Source organism: Pelophylax lessonae, assembly GCF_965119305.1.
Source record: "Pelophylax lessonae genome assembly, chromosome: 2".
Taxonomy (NCBI): domain Eukaryota; kingdom Metazoa; phylum Chordata; class Amphibia; order Anura; family Ranidae; genus Pelophylax; species Pelophylax lessonae.
This window is the reverse complement of record NC_138769.1, coordinates 619,179,251-619,192,778: the sequence shown is the minus strand read 5'-3', so window position 1 is coordinate 619,192,778 and position 13,528 is coordinate 619,179,251. Positions and strand designations below refer to the sequence as shown.

The 13,528-nt window shown below is 47.3% G+C and overlaps 1 protein-coding gene across 1 annotated transcript in view; it reads right to left on the bottom strand.

The window, feature by feature from the left end:
• Positions 1-8,433: 8,433 nt before the first annotated feature.
• The window catches only part of ZMYM2 (zinc finger MYM-type containing 2), a 236,553-nt gene continuing 231,458 nt past the window's right edge, over positions 8,434-13,528 (bottom strand). The window contains exon 23 of the mRNA XM_082248171.1: positions 8,434-9,282. Coding sequence (XP_082104297.1) covers positions 9,090-9,282 — 193 coding nt within the window. The 3' untranslated portion in view covers positions 8,434-9,089. The remainder of the gene's footprint in view (positions 9,283-13,528) is intronic.

The following is a 13,528-nucleotide window of genomic DNA, read 5'->3' as shown; positions in this document are numbered from 1 at the left end:
CCCATCTGAACTCCTCCAGAGTTCTCATGGTGACTTCCAAATTAGTTGTCAGCACCGTAAAGGACTCCACACGGAAAAGCAGATCGGCCAGAAAACCAGGACCGATACGCCCCGCTGCCGCAACAGCAGCAGGACCGGAGCCAACACCTTTGAGAAGACCCGAGTAGCAGAAGCGAGACCAAGGGGTAACGCCACAAACCGATAAGAGATCCTACCCTACAGCAAAAACGGAGAACCTGGTGTCCTGAACATAACGGGATGTGGAGGTAGGCATCTTAATGTCTATGGAGGCCAGGAATTCCCCTGATGTAGGGAAGCCACCATCGTGCGAACCGATACCATCTTGAATTTTTAATCTGCACGGAACCATCAAAGGGCCAGTAGGTCCAGCTTGTTGAATCAGAGCCTGGACTGCCCCAAGAGCGCATGCAAGCGATCCAGGGACCGCCGTACATTGGAAGCAAAACCCCTACCTGAAAAAAACTGATCAAAACTATCTTGCAACTGGACCGAATAACCACCTGAACCCAGCTGCCTGGGATCCGGGCCTGCCGCAGGTCCGAAAACAAGCAAGCCCCCCCCCCCCCCCCCACAGATGGGTGAGGACGCACCTTCAGGGCGAGTAGGCCTTGTCCACAGGTCTGAAAAAAAAAAATGATCTCTTGTTCGCCAGGCCAGGATTGTTTGGAACCACCCGAGGAAGTCGCCACATCAACTGTCCCCGAGGGACGAAGGAACTGTTTGTGAGCCGACAAGGAGGGACCCCATCTGCATCAAAGGCCCTTACCCTTGTTAGCCTGTGGAAGAAAGGTACTCTACAGACCCTCATAGAATGTCATCCAAGGCAGCGCCAAACAGGCGATCCCCCTGAAAAGGGAGATCCATTAAGGCCTTCTTAGATGTTTGATCCGCAGACCAACCCTCCGGCCCAGTATACGCCGGACAACCACCACCGAAACCGACAGGTGGCACATATAAAAGGAGCCGTGTCCAGAGCGGCATCGCAAACAAATTGCAGCCCCTGCGCCAGCAGGTCCAGCAGCTCCCCCAGGACAGAAGGGACTTGCCCCTCACCGAGACACAGCGTTGGCACTCCGCCCACCAGGCAGAGTCTGCATGGCAAGGGCAATCATGAACACTATTCCCAGTGCAGACCCAGCCAGGGAGTACAGATCACAGGCCACAGGCCGCGCCGTCCTATCCCCCAAGTCCTTAAAGGACAGGGATTCCTCCACCTGAACAACGGTAGTCCTAGCCAGCCTAGAGACTGTACGTCCACCATAGGCGGAACAGTCCACTTTACCAGAGACACCTCACAAGAGAAACGTCTAGCAGCCGCTTAGACACCCCAGGGGAACATCTTAGACGGTCCCATCCTACACGAGCATGTCAGCAATATAAGCTGCTTCGGATGGCATGCGAGAGCCCGATGCTGCTTGCGCCCCAGGCGCAGCCGCCGCTGCATCCCCCAAATTGCAGGTGTCACGCACCGAAACAACCAGTGCATCCACCAGCACCTGCATCATGTGCGGCAGGGGAGGTAGAAATGTCATTCACATTATCCGAGACAGGGCGAAAGGTAACAGAACTGGCAGGGAGGCCCACGTCTGTGGCTGAGTCAGACTCAGAATCAGAAGAGACAGGGATAGGTGGAGAAAACATTTCAGCACACCTCCCACCTCCACCCGGGCCCAAATGCTTCCCGAAACACCGAAAAAGCATTGAAGGACAGTGGATATCTGGAAGGCCCTGCGGCCTCCGTGAGGGGGTCAGGTGGGGACACATGGCCTGCAGGGTCCATACTGAACCTGAGAAACCCGCCAGCAAAATTTGCAAAAAATGACAAAAATTACTTTAAAAAAAAAAAAAAAAAAAAAAAAAGAAGAGCGGCCCCACAGAGCTCCCGGAGGTCAGGCACGCGCTAATGAACCCCCACAGAGAGACCACCCTCAGTAACCACTGTCTCCAGATAAACAATCGGATTAGGAAGGTCTCAGCGGTGGCTTAATGAAAGGAAGTGAGCCAGGAAACTGCCTGGGGTGAAGGGAGGGGCTCCTCCCCGCAAAAGAACGCCTACAGGCACACCCACCGGCCTTCACAGCAAAAAAGCCACCGCAAAATGGTGTGCCAAGATGGCAGCCGCCATAGAAGCAGACAAGGCTACAGGAAAATGGCAGCCCCGCGCAGGAATGCGGTAACCAGGACCCCCCGCCAGCCCATCTAACACCAGCTGCAGGAACCTCACCGAGGCACCCCTCCCCCCACACGAGTGCTGCGAACGGTGCACTCCCTGGCCCCCCATGCGGCCAGTAAACAAGGTTCCAGCCCCAGGTAGGCCCAAACAGTCCCCCACGTGGAGGGTCACAACAGGACAGAGGGAAAACCCAGGAGTTTGAAGGTCCGACCATCCCAGGGAGGGGGCCCATGTCCACCCCAAAATCCGCTGGGGAGGAACGTTTACTCACCATACCAGGAACATAGGCGGGCGCCATCTCCTGACAGGACCCCACGCCACCGAAGTGGGGGGCTGTCGGCCAAATAGGAACGCTGCGACATAAGCCTAGACCCTGTTGTGTGCGCCCTGGCGAGACGTTTAACTCGCGGGGCCAGTCCCCGTCCAGTGGGACTATGTCGCAGCTGACCCAGCATGGAGCTAAGGCCTGCACGCCCTCGCTGGCCAGACTGGGATGACCACTGGATCTAGATTATCCAGCCCGTCATAGTTGCTTGAAGATCTCACAGGAAAACATTTCGGAGAAAAAGGCTAGCTAAAAAAATCTACATAAAAAAATACTTTTATGCCAGGACCAAAGATCCTAGCAAGGAACTAGGTCCTTACTCCGGACTAGGCAGGGTAAAACTGACATCCTATGCAGGAATAGAGAGGGTGTACCCTCCGGGACTGCCCATAGGCGTAGCCAGAACTTTTTTCTGCCTAGTGTCCTACTCCTGTAGGGGGCAGTATAACCCTACTGATCTGAATCATAGAACTGCATCCGTCAATGAACGATAGAGAAGAAAAACCACCATATAACGCACATTATTGAAAATACAGAACACATTATGCTTTTGCGAATTTATGCTAATGCATACAAAAAGGACTACGTTAAAGTATAGCAAAAGCCCCTTTTTTTTAATATAGTAGAGAAGTGAGAGAAAATCCTTAAAGACGGCGGTCACCAGAAGTGTCTCCCATTGGGAGATTTCGCCTCTGCTCCTGTTCTGGAGGCTTGAGATATACTTTGAATGAGTGTAAAAGCAACATAAGAAGGTTGATTTACTAAAACTGGAGAGTGCAAAATCTGATGCAGCTGTGAATGGTAGCCAATAAGCTTCTTACCTTGAGATTATTCAGTTAGACTTTGACAATAAAACCGGGAAGCGGATTGGTTTCTATGCGGACTTGCATTAGATTTTGCACTCCTCAGTTTTAGTAAATCAACCCCACGGTAACCAGGAGGAATTCCACCCCCCCCCCCCCCAGGCTGGTATTACACCAATTTGAATGCCATGCAGAGAAAAAGTCAGTAACACAGAAAACTTAATTTTGTTTTAGGCAGAGGGGCAGGTGGAATGTAAAACTATAATTACTGCTCAATACTAATGTGTAGATTCAGCAATGTTTAGCGCCGGTTCACACTACCGCGACGCTACTTCCAGGGGCGACCTCCGAGATCGCGGTGCGAGCAGCGCGCCGCGACCTCGGAGCGGCCAACACGGACTTCATAACATTGAAGTCTATGGCGGTCGCCTCCTGGTCGCCCCAAAGAAGCTCCGGACCCTTTTTCTAGGTCGGAGCGACTTGTGTCGCTCCTATTAGAACGGGTCCGCAGCTTCCCTATGGGAGGCGACCTGTGAGGCGACCAGGTCGCCTCACAGGTCGCCCTAGTGTGAACCGAGGCTAAAAGGAACCAGTACGAATATATGAATGCTGCCTCTGCTCCTTAGCCTTGCTTCGCTATTTGTTGAGGCACTGACCTGGATTAATTATGTACACTGCTCAAAAAAATGAAAGGAACACTTTAAAAACACATTAGATCTCAATGGGGAAAAAAATCGAAGGCTGGCTATCTATACTGATATGGACTGGGTAATGTGTTAGGAATTAAAGAATGCCACATCGTTTGATGGAAATGAAAATTATCAACCTACAGAGGGCTGACTTCAAAGACACTCCAAAAATCAAAGTGTAAAAATGATGCAGCAGGCTAGTCCATTTCGCTAAAATCTCATTGCAGCAACTCAAAATAGTAATCAGTAGTTTGTATGGCCCCCACGTGCTTGTATGCATGTCTGACATCGTCGGGGCATGCTCCTAATTTGATGGATGGTGTACTGGGGTATTTCCTCCCAGATATGGACCAAGGCATCATTGAGCTTCTAAACAGACTGAGGTGCAACCTAGCAGGGTCTAATGAAACATAACAATGTCCCAGAGGTGCACTGTTGGATTTAGATCAGGTGAGCGTGGGGGCCAGTGAATGGTTTAAATTCCTTCAGGAACTAGCTGCATACTCTCGCCACATAAGGTCGGGCATTGTAGTGCACCAGGAGGAACCCAGGAGCCACTGCCCCAGCGTAGGGTTTGACAATGGGTCCAAGAATTTCTTCCCGATTCCTAATGGCAGTCAGGGTGCCATTGTGTAGCCTGCAGAGGACTGTGCATCCCTCCAAGGATAGGCCTTCACTGACCCACTACCAAACCAGTCATGTTGAACGATGTTACAGGCAGAATAACATTCTCCACGGCTTCTCCAGACCCTTTCACGTCTGTTACGTGTCCAGGGTGAACCTGCTCTCATCTGTGAAAAAGCACAGGGCACCAGTGGCGGAGCATTCAACTCTGGTGTTCAATGGCAAGTGCCAATTGAGCTCCACGGTGCCGGGCAGTGAGCACACGACCCACGAGAGGACCATGGGCCACCCTCATGAAGTCGGTTTCTGATTGTTTGGTCAGAGATATTCACACCACTGGCCTGCTGGAGGTCATTTTGTAGGGCTCTGGCAGTGCTCATCCGGTTTGTCTGTGCAAAAAGGAACAGATACCAGTCCTGCTGATGGGTTACCTTCAACGGCCCTGTTCAGCTCTCCTAGAATCTCCTCCATGCTCTTGAGACTCTGCTGGGAGACACAGCAAACGTTCTGGCAATGACACGTATTGATGTGCCATCCTGGAGGAGTTGGACTGTCTGTGCAACCTCTATAGGGTCCAGGTATCGTCTTATGCCATTAGTAGTGACACTGACCCTAGCCAAGTGAAAAGCAGTCAGAAAAGAGTAAGAAAAACCAATGTCAGTAGCCTCCACCTGTAAATCCATTTCTGTTTTGGGGGTTGGCTCATTGTGGAAGATCTAGTGTACCTGTTAATTTCATTAACACCAAAGCAGCGCAAACAGATTAACAAACCCCTCTGCTACTTAACTGACCAGATCAATATCCCAGGAGTTTAATTGACTTTATGCTGATTAAAAAGTGTTCCTTTACATTTTTTGAGCAGTGTATGTGTCATGCACCAGGATATCAAATATCAACCTACCTGTTCAGGTCAATGACTCTCAGTAAGTAGCAAAACAAGGTTAAAGTAGAACTAAAGGCAGAACTTTCATTTTAGATGGAATAAGAGATGGTTATAACCTGTCCTGTTTTTTTCGGGGGGGTTTTTTCTCCATCTGTATCTAATTAGGTATATTCGCTTCACTTCATGTTTCAAAGCCAAAACAGAAAGTGAGAGGAAATCCTTCCAAAGTGAGGGAATCCAATCTTGTCACAAGAACTAGTATTGCCATTGGAAACTTTCCCTTCTAATCCTGCACTAGTGACAACCCGAAATTGTGGATTGTTTTTTCTTTAAAAAAGGAGACCGCAATAAAAACCTGGCAGGTGTTCTAATCTCTCTTCATGATCAAAAACTAAAAGAAAAAGTTTTGCCTTTAGTTATACTTTAAAGCGCCTGTTTTTAATGGGCTTTGGGTCTTTATCAAGTTTACTTTTGACATCAGCATTAAAATGGCCCTATATAATCAATAAATATTTGCATTTGGCCACTTTCAAACCGCTTTTACATTCACATAGCCATTAATGCAGAAAAGAAGTTTTGACTCAAAGAAAACCCCACTGACACAGACCCCAAGGATGCCAGAGGCTTTATATTCGAATAAAAGTCAGAAATTGCAGCTCCTATATTCCTAATTTGCTCCAACTTGACATGATCTGTCAAGGTGTCATTTAACTGTCTTAACCATCTTTAGGCACCATGTACACGGGACGTTAAAAAAAACGTGCTGCAAAGCTAGTTCTGACGCTGGGAAAAAGCAGCTGTTAAACGTGCTTTCAGTAGCTTTTTCCATTTGCGTTATTGCACGTTTGGCCATGTTGCTTTTAGCAGCGTTTTTTCTGCCTCCATTCAAAATCAATGGTTCACTATGGGAGCCTATTGATTTGAATGGAAGGCGCACCCGCAAGTCGGATCAGGATAATGCGACTTGCACTGATAGAATCTTGAGGGGGAACTCCACGCCAAAAATGGGAAAAAAACTGGGTGGGGGTCCCCCCCCCCAGGTTCCAAACCAGGCCCTTCGGGTCTGGTATCGAATTTGAAGGTAGCCCCACGCCGAAAAAACTGCATGGGGTCCCCCCCAAAATCCATACCTGACCCTTATCCGAGCATGCAGCCCGGAAGGGCAGGAAGGGGGAGGGGACGAGCGATCGGCTGGTCTTCTGCTGTCCGCTCTTCTGCCCTTGGCTCTTCTCTTCTTCTTCCTCTGGTCCTCCTCCGACGTTGTCTCCGGTGATTATGCCGGTCTCTGCAGCTTGTTATATAGTCATTGTGGGCATGGCCCCCAATGACGTAATCGGGAGGCCCCATCCCCTCATGTCACAGATGACGTCATCTGTGACATGAGGGGGTGGGGCCTACCGATGGTGTCATCGGGGGCCACGCCCACAATGGCTATATAAAAAGCTGCAGAGACCGGAGACCGGCATAATCACCGGAGACAACGTCGGAGGAGGACCGAAGGAAGAAGAAGAAGAAAAGAGCTGAGGGCAAAAGAGCAGAAGAGCGGACAGCAAAAGAGCAGAAGACCAGCAGAGGGAGAAGACCAGAGCAGAGAAGAACAGATGAAGATTTTTAATAAAACTTTCCAAAACGTCTCCTGTCGTTATTTACATACACTGCCTTTTATGGGGTGAATGGGTAGGGGTACAGTGTACCCCACACCCATTCAGATAGGGAGGGGTCCGGGATCTGGGGGGCCCCCTTGTTAAAGGGGGCTTCCAGATTCCGATGAGCCCCCTGCCCGCAGACCCCCACAACCACCGGCCAGAGTTGTGGGGATGAGGCCCTTGTCTGGGGGCAAGGTGCTTTGGGGTGGGGGGTGCAGAGCTCCCCCTGCCCCAAAGCACCAACACCCCACCCCCATGTTGAGGGCATGTGACATGGTATGGTCCAGGGGGGGGGGGCGCTCGCTCGTCCCCTCCCCCTTCCTGCCCTACCGGGCTGCATGCTCGGATAAGTGTCTGGTATGGATTTTGGGGGGGGGGGACTCCACGCCATTTTTTCGGTGTGGGGCTACCCTCAAATTCCATACCAGACCCGAAGGGCCTGGTTTGGAACCTGGGGGAGACCCCCATGCAGATTTTTTTCCCCATTTTTGGCGTGGAATTCCCCCTCAAGATTCTCACAGTGCAAGTTGCGCCGCAAGTCGGATCATCCTGATCCGACTTGCGGTGCGCCTTCCATTCAAATCAACAGGCTCCCATAGGGCACCATTGATTTTGAATGGAAGAAAAAAAAAAACGTATAATGTGGCTGAACGTACGTTCATCACGTTTGGTCACGTTCGGCCACGTTTCTGCGTTTGAAACGCCGGGAAACACACGTTCGAACGCAAATAATTGCGTTCCAAAAAAAGGCCCTGAACTCAACTGCCTGCAAATGACTGTTAACCACCCTGTGTACATGGACAGATAAGATAAAATGTAGATGGGTTCAAGGGCTTCTGAAAAAAAAAAACGCCCAACTGCTCCTAAATGGCCATTTACAACGTGCCGTGTACATGGAGCCTTAAAGTTAACATAAAATATACATAGATGTGTGTAATTTACATAGAATGCGCATACCAACCATGACTGGAAAAAGTAAGATTTGCAAGATGACATTTTAATTAATAAAAACATTTCCTCCAAAAAAAAACAAAACAAAATAATGTTAGAAGAAAAAAAAAAAAAATCCAATAGCTTATGTGTTTTCCAGAAAAAGTTGGATTTCTTACATTTTCGGCTAAGCAGACAAGTTAAGAAGTTTTATTTGTTGGGGGGAAGCATAAGAATCACGAATAAAGAAAATACATGGTAAAGTTTTAATCAGAATGGAAAAGGTGGGGCTTGAGGGGGGGGGGGGGGGAAGAAAAAAAAAAAAAGCAGACAAAAAAAAAAAAAAAAAAAAGAAAAAAAAGAAAAAAAAAAATCACAATTCATTCACGTTACAGTACACAAATATTGACAGCATTTTTCAAAAGTCTAATTTTTGGTACAGGTGTGGATTTTGTTTTCTACATAATCCAATAGGGGGGTTTCCATCAAACTAAAAATAAAAACAATTCCCTATTAGTTTACATCGGAATTTAAAAACAAAAACAGTGTTATGGAAAACTCAGTACTGCTACGAATACAGAGTTATTGAATTTAGGAACCTGGGTAAAACCTTCTTTTATTTTTTTACAGAAAGCCTTTGCAACAGCAGATTTGTGCAATATGGAGATAAAGCAAGTATACATGGCACATTCTCATTCAGATCTGGTCATGTAAAAAGTTACAAACATCCCTAAGTTCAAATAAATAATAAAAAAAAAACGAGTTGTGTGTATTTGTTATGCCTCCTAAAATTCACTACAAGGAAAATGCAAATGTCACACAGATATTTACAATATAATACCCAAAATTGGGTACACTGCTACAAAACTCATAAAATACATGGGGAGTAAACATGAAATGTTTTTACTCTTAGTTCTCAGTAATTCACTCTAGCAGCTTGGCTATCTAATGCTGTTCATCTCCTTTTTCGTGACTGCTTAAGTGACTTGCAATTTTTAGTCTGTGTCGTCGTCCAGTTCATAACTGTTTTTGTCATAAATATCCTTGACTAGTAAAACCCGTATAAGCATGTTTTCCAAAGTGTTTCGATCCAGGGAAGAGGACGTGAACCACAGAAGGGAATCGGAAGTAGAGGCGCTTTCTGGATTCAAGTAAAATAAATCCATTCTCTGATCAAGGTTTGAGGGGCTACAACAGAAAGACATCAAAATAATGTTAGAAAATTTGGGGCTTGCATATATGCACTTCAGAAAAATCAAAATGCTGTTTGCGGTCTTAAAATAAAGTATTGGGGGAAAAAAATGCTGTGTGCCATCAGGTGCTTCTGGGATGCTTTGATTTGCTTTCTAACTGCTCAAGGAGTTGCTTCAAGCTGCTTTTGCATTCACAAGACCTGTATAGTAAAGCAAAGCACCTCAGATGCAAATACTTGTGTACTGGACACATTGCATGAGAAACTTTAGAAAGACAATTCAGCTGTTCCTTGAAGAAAATAGTGTCATTTCATATCTATTATTCCCTGTGGCTTTCACCCCGTTTTTTTCATGACAACACTGCTCTTCAAACTGCTTTAAGGTAAGTCCAAGGACTGAGCGGTTCACAATTTGCATTGAGATAGCAGTACGCAGAAACACCCACTGTCCAAATAGGTTTAAAGCAAACTTGTAATAGTTGGAGATCAGGAACCACCAAAAGGTAGGGCCAGCTACCTAATGTATTACCAGAACATAATCTAAAACCCCCCTGAACCAATGGCAACCTAAGTAGAGTCCCAATTTTCCTTGAAAAGCAAAATAAGACAACCTACAATGCATCAACCAGCTCCAACTAAAAAAAAATAAAATTTTTTGTAAGATCTTACCGTAAAATCTTCTTCTCTGATGTCCATTGACAGACGCAGCCTCATCTTCATGAGCTGTGTGGTTTATGCTGCCACCTGCAGGAGTACTCTAGGCAGTACCTTAGCACAAGGTTTTTGCATATATACGCCCACGGGCTGTCCCTCCAGACAGAACCCTCACAGACACAGCCCAGCACATCAATTTAGTTGCAAGCAGTGAAGAAAAAAAAAAGAAAAAAATCCCCAATTCAGAAGGGCAGGTGCTGCGTCGGTCGATAGAAATCAGAGAAAAAGATTTTACGGAAAGATCTTACAAAAATCTTATTTTCTCTATCGTCCATTGACAAGCGCAGCCTCAACTTCATGAGCTGTGTAGGACGTCCAAAGCAGTATAGGCATGAGGGGTAGGAAAACGCAACCAGAAAGTAACGTAAACTCCAAAGGGTAAACCTAGCCAACTGGGCAACATGAAGCTCAACCAAAGCAACATGAGCTCACCCAGGTAAAAGACCCCTAAAGAAAAAAAAAAAAAAAAAAAAAAACAACGACATTCTCTCATGAAACGGCAGCCTGCAAAACCTTGGGCAAAAAGAGGCATCCAAAGAAGCAAACAAATTGACCTTGTAAAATTTGGTAAAGGTGTGCACAGATGATTAAGTCGCTGCTTTACAAACTTGGCAAAAAGCCCAAGAAACACTCAGCGCTCTAGTAGAATGAGCATTCACAGGGAAAGGAGGAACCTGACCCTTGAGTGAATAAGCCTGAACAACCATCTGCCTTGATCCATCTCGAAATGGTCGCAGCAGAGTCTGATTTCCTAAAGGACTCCGTAACCGTCAGATAAACCCTCATCGCCTGAACCACATCCAGAGAGTGCAAGGCAATTTCCTTGGGATGTTTAGGCTTAGGACATAAGGCAACACAATGTCTTCATTAAGGTGAAAATCCGACAACACATTAGGGAGAAAAGACAGTTTTGGCCGGATGACCACTTTATCCCTGCGGACCACCAAATAAGACGTACGACAGGACAGCGCCGCCAACTCAGACTCTGCGAGCAGAAGTAATACCCACTAGAAAGGCAACCTTCTGTGTCAAGGAAAGCAGAGAAATCTCCCTGATATTCTCAAAGGGAGGCTTTTGAAGAACAGACCAAACCAGATTGAGATCCCACGGCGATAACGGAGATCTCCTTGGAGGAGCCAGATGACGCATCCCTTAGATGAAAGTGCGAATCAAGCTATTAGTTGCCAACAGACGTTGGAAGTAACCAGCAAAGGCCGACACCTGGCCCTTGATAGTACCCAACGCCAAGTGCTGCTTAACCCCTCCTTGTAAAAAGGTCAAAACCCTAGCTATAGCAAATAGCAAACAGGGGAGGGTGCAGCTGCAGCGATTCACACCATAAAGTGTACAATTTCCACGTGCAATGATAGATCTTCCTGGAAGTTAACTTCCTGGCTTTCAAAAGGGTAGGAATCACAGAGTAAGACAGACCTCTATTCCTCAACACCTTCCTTTCAACAGCCAAGCCGTTAAAGCCAGCGACCGTAAAGCAGGATGGAAGATCGATCCTTGAGACAGTAAATCTTCCCGCAGAGGAAGACGTCATGGAGGATCCATGACCATTTTTACCAACTTTGCGTACCAAGATCGCCGAGGCCAGTCTGGTGTCACCAGAACGACCGGAATGCCTTCCATCGCCACCCGGCAAAGAAATCACGGCAGGAGTACGAGTGGAGGAAAGGCATAAATCAGCCAATACTGGCTCCAAGGAGCCACCAGAGCATCTGTGACATCGGTCAGAGGATCCCAAAACCTGGCCACAAACCGCTGAACTTTTCTGTTGAGGCAGAACACAAACAGATCCACGTACCCACCGGACACACAGGGGATGAAACACCTCCGGATGAAGGGACCATTCCCCTTGATCCAACACCTGACGACTCAGGTAATCCGCCTGCTAATTCTTCACACACGGAATGTGGACTGCGGAAAGAGCCGGAAAAAATTGGCTTCCGCCCAAAGCAGAATATTAGCCACCTCTTTGGCCGGCAGATCACTCCTGGTTCCCCCTTGATGATTGATGTAAGCCACGGCCGTAGCATGGTCCGACTGAATCCGAACCGAAGAGAGCCACGTAGCCGACACGTCCAGTGGAGCAGGCAGAGCTTCATCGCTCTCAGCTCCAGAATATTGATTGGCAAGGACGACTCCAACGCCCAAATGCCCTGGGCACAGAGCTTCCCCAGCACTCCACCCCACCCTCACAGACTGGCGTCCATGCTGACCACCGTCCAAAACACCGGCAGGAAGGACTTGCCTGAAAGTCCGCCCCAGATAAGCTACCTGTACTGAAGTCTTTGCCCCGAATTCCTGAAGGGTTTGAATTGTGATAGAGACGTTGCCCAGCAGATCTGAGTGGGCGACTGCTCGCAACAGGAGATCATCCAGATATTCAACAATTGAGATACCCTGCTGAAGTGACAAGGCCAGCACTGGGGCCAGGACCTTGGTAAACACTGGGAGCCGAGGCGAGACCAAAGGGTAACGCCACATATTGAAAGTGATCCTCTGCGCCCTGGAGGTACGAAAAAACTGCTTGTGAGCAGAAAAAGAAGGACCCCGCTTGGTAAGGAAAGTCTTACCCTTGGAGGATTGAGGAAGAAGAGAACTCTTCCAGCCAGTCAAGCCCTTGATCAGTTCATCCAATGAGTCGCCAAACAAACGCTCTCCGAGAAAGTGGATAATACACATAATAATGTGTATTATTTGAACAGTTTTGGATGCATATCCCACCAAGCTTAATCCTAAAACTGCCCCTAGTGTACGTATGGGTGTGGTATTTATTTCAGGTACTTCTATAGAGTCCTCAATTTACGCAGCGCTTTACATATATATTGTACATTCACATCAGTCCCTGCCTTCAAGAAGCTTACTATCCAAGGTCCCGAACTCACATTTATACATACACATACTAGGGCCACTTTAGACAGCAGCCAATTAACCTACCAGCATAGCTTTGGACTGTGCAAGGAAACCCATGCAGGCAGACGGAGAACATGCAGACTCCAGGCAGGTAGTGCTGTGGTTGGGATTCAAACCGACAACCCTAATGTTGCTAGGCAGAAGTGCTAACCACTTAGTCACTTTGCTGCCCCTGGTATGATTAGACCAGATTTCCTAATGGCATTGGGAACTTATCAGATCCCAATATAAACTTTAAAGCATACAAAAACACCAAATGTTGGCAGAAGAAACTGATAAATGTCTGCAATATCTTCCATTATCTTTTAGTGCACCCTTGGGGTCATAATCTTGATCTACGCTTTATGCATATGCAAATAGTTCAGGCCCATCCTCAACACTTTATTGGATGGAAAAGCCAGTGCACTGCATCATCTTATAAGGTAGAGTGGAAAGACCTCTCAGTTTCTGATATGAGGTTGCCATAGTGAATTCCCAGGGCACTTTTTAAAGGGGCAGGTTTGCATAACTACAGGAATAATCTTGCTGAAATCTGAATAAGTAGCTATATCATATGTCCCAGGTAAACCTAGGATGTCCAGGTTTAACCTCTTACAAGAAACAAAA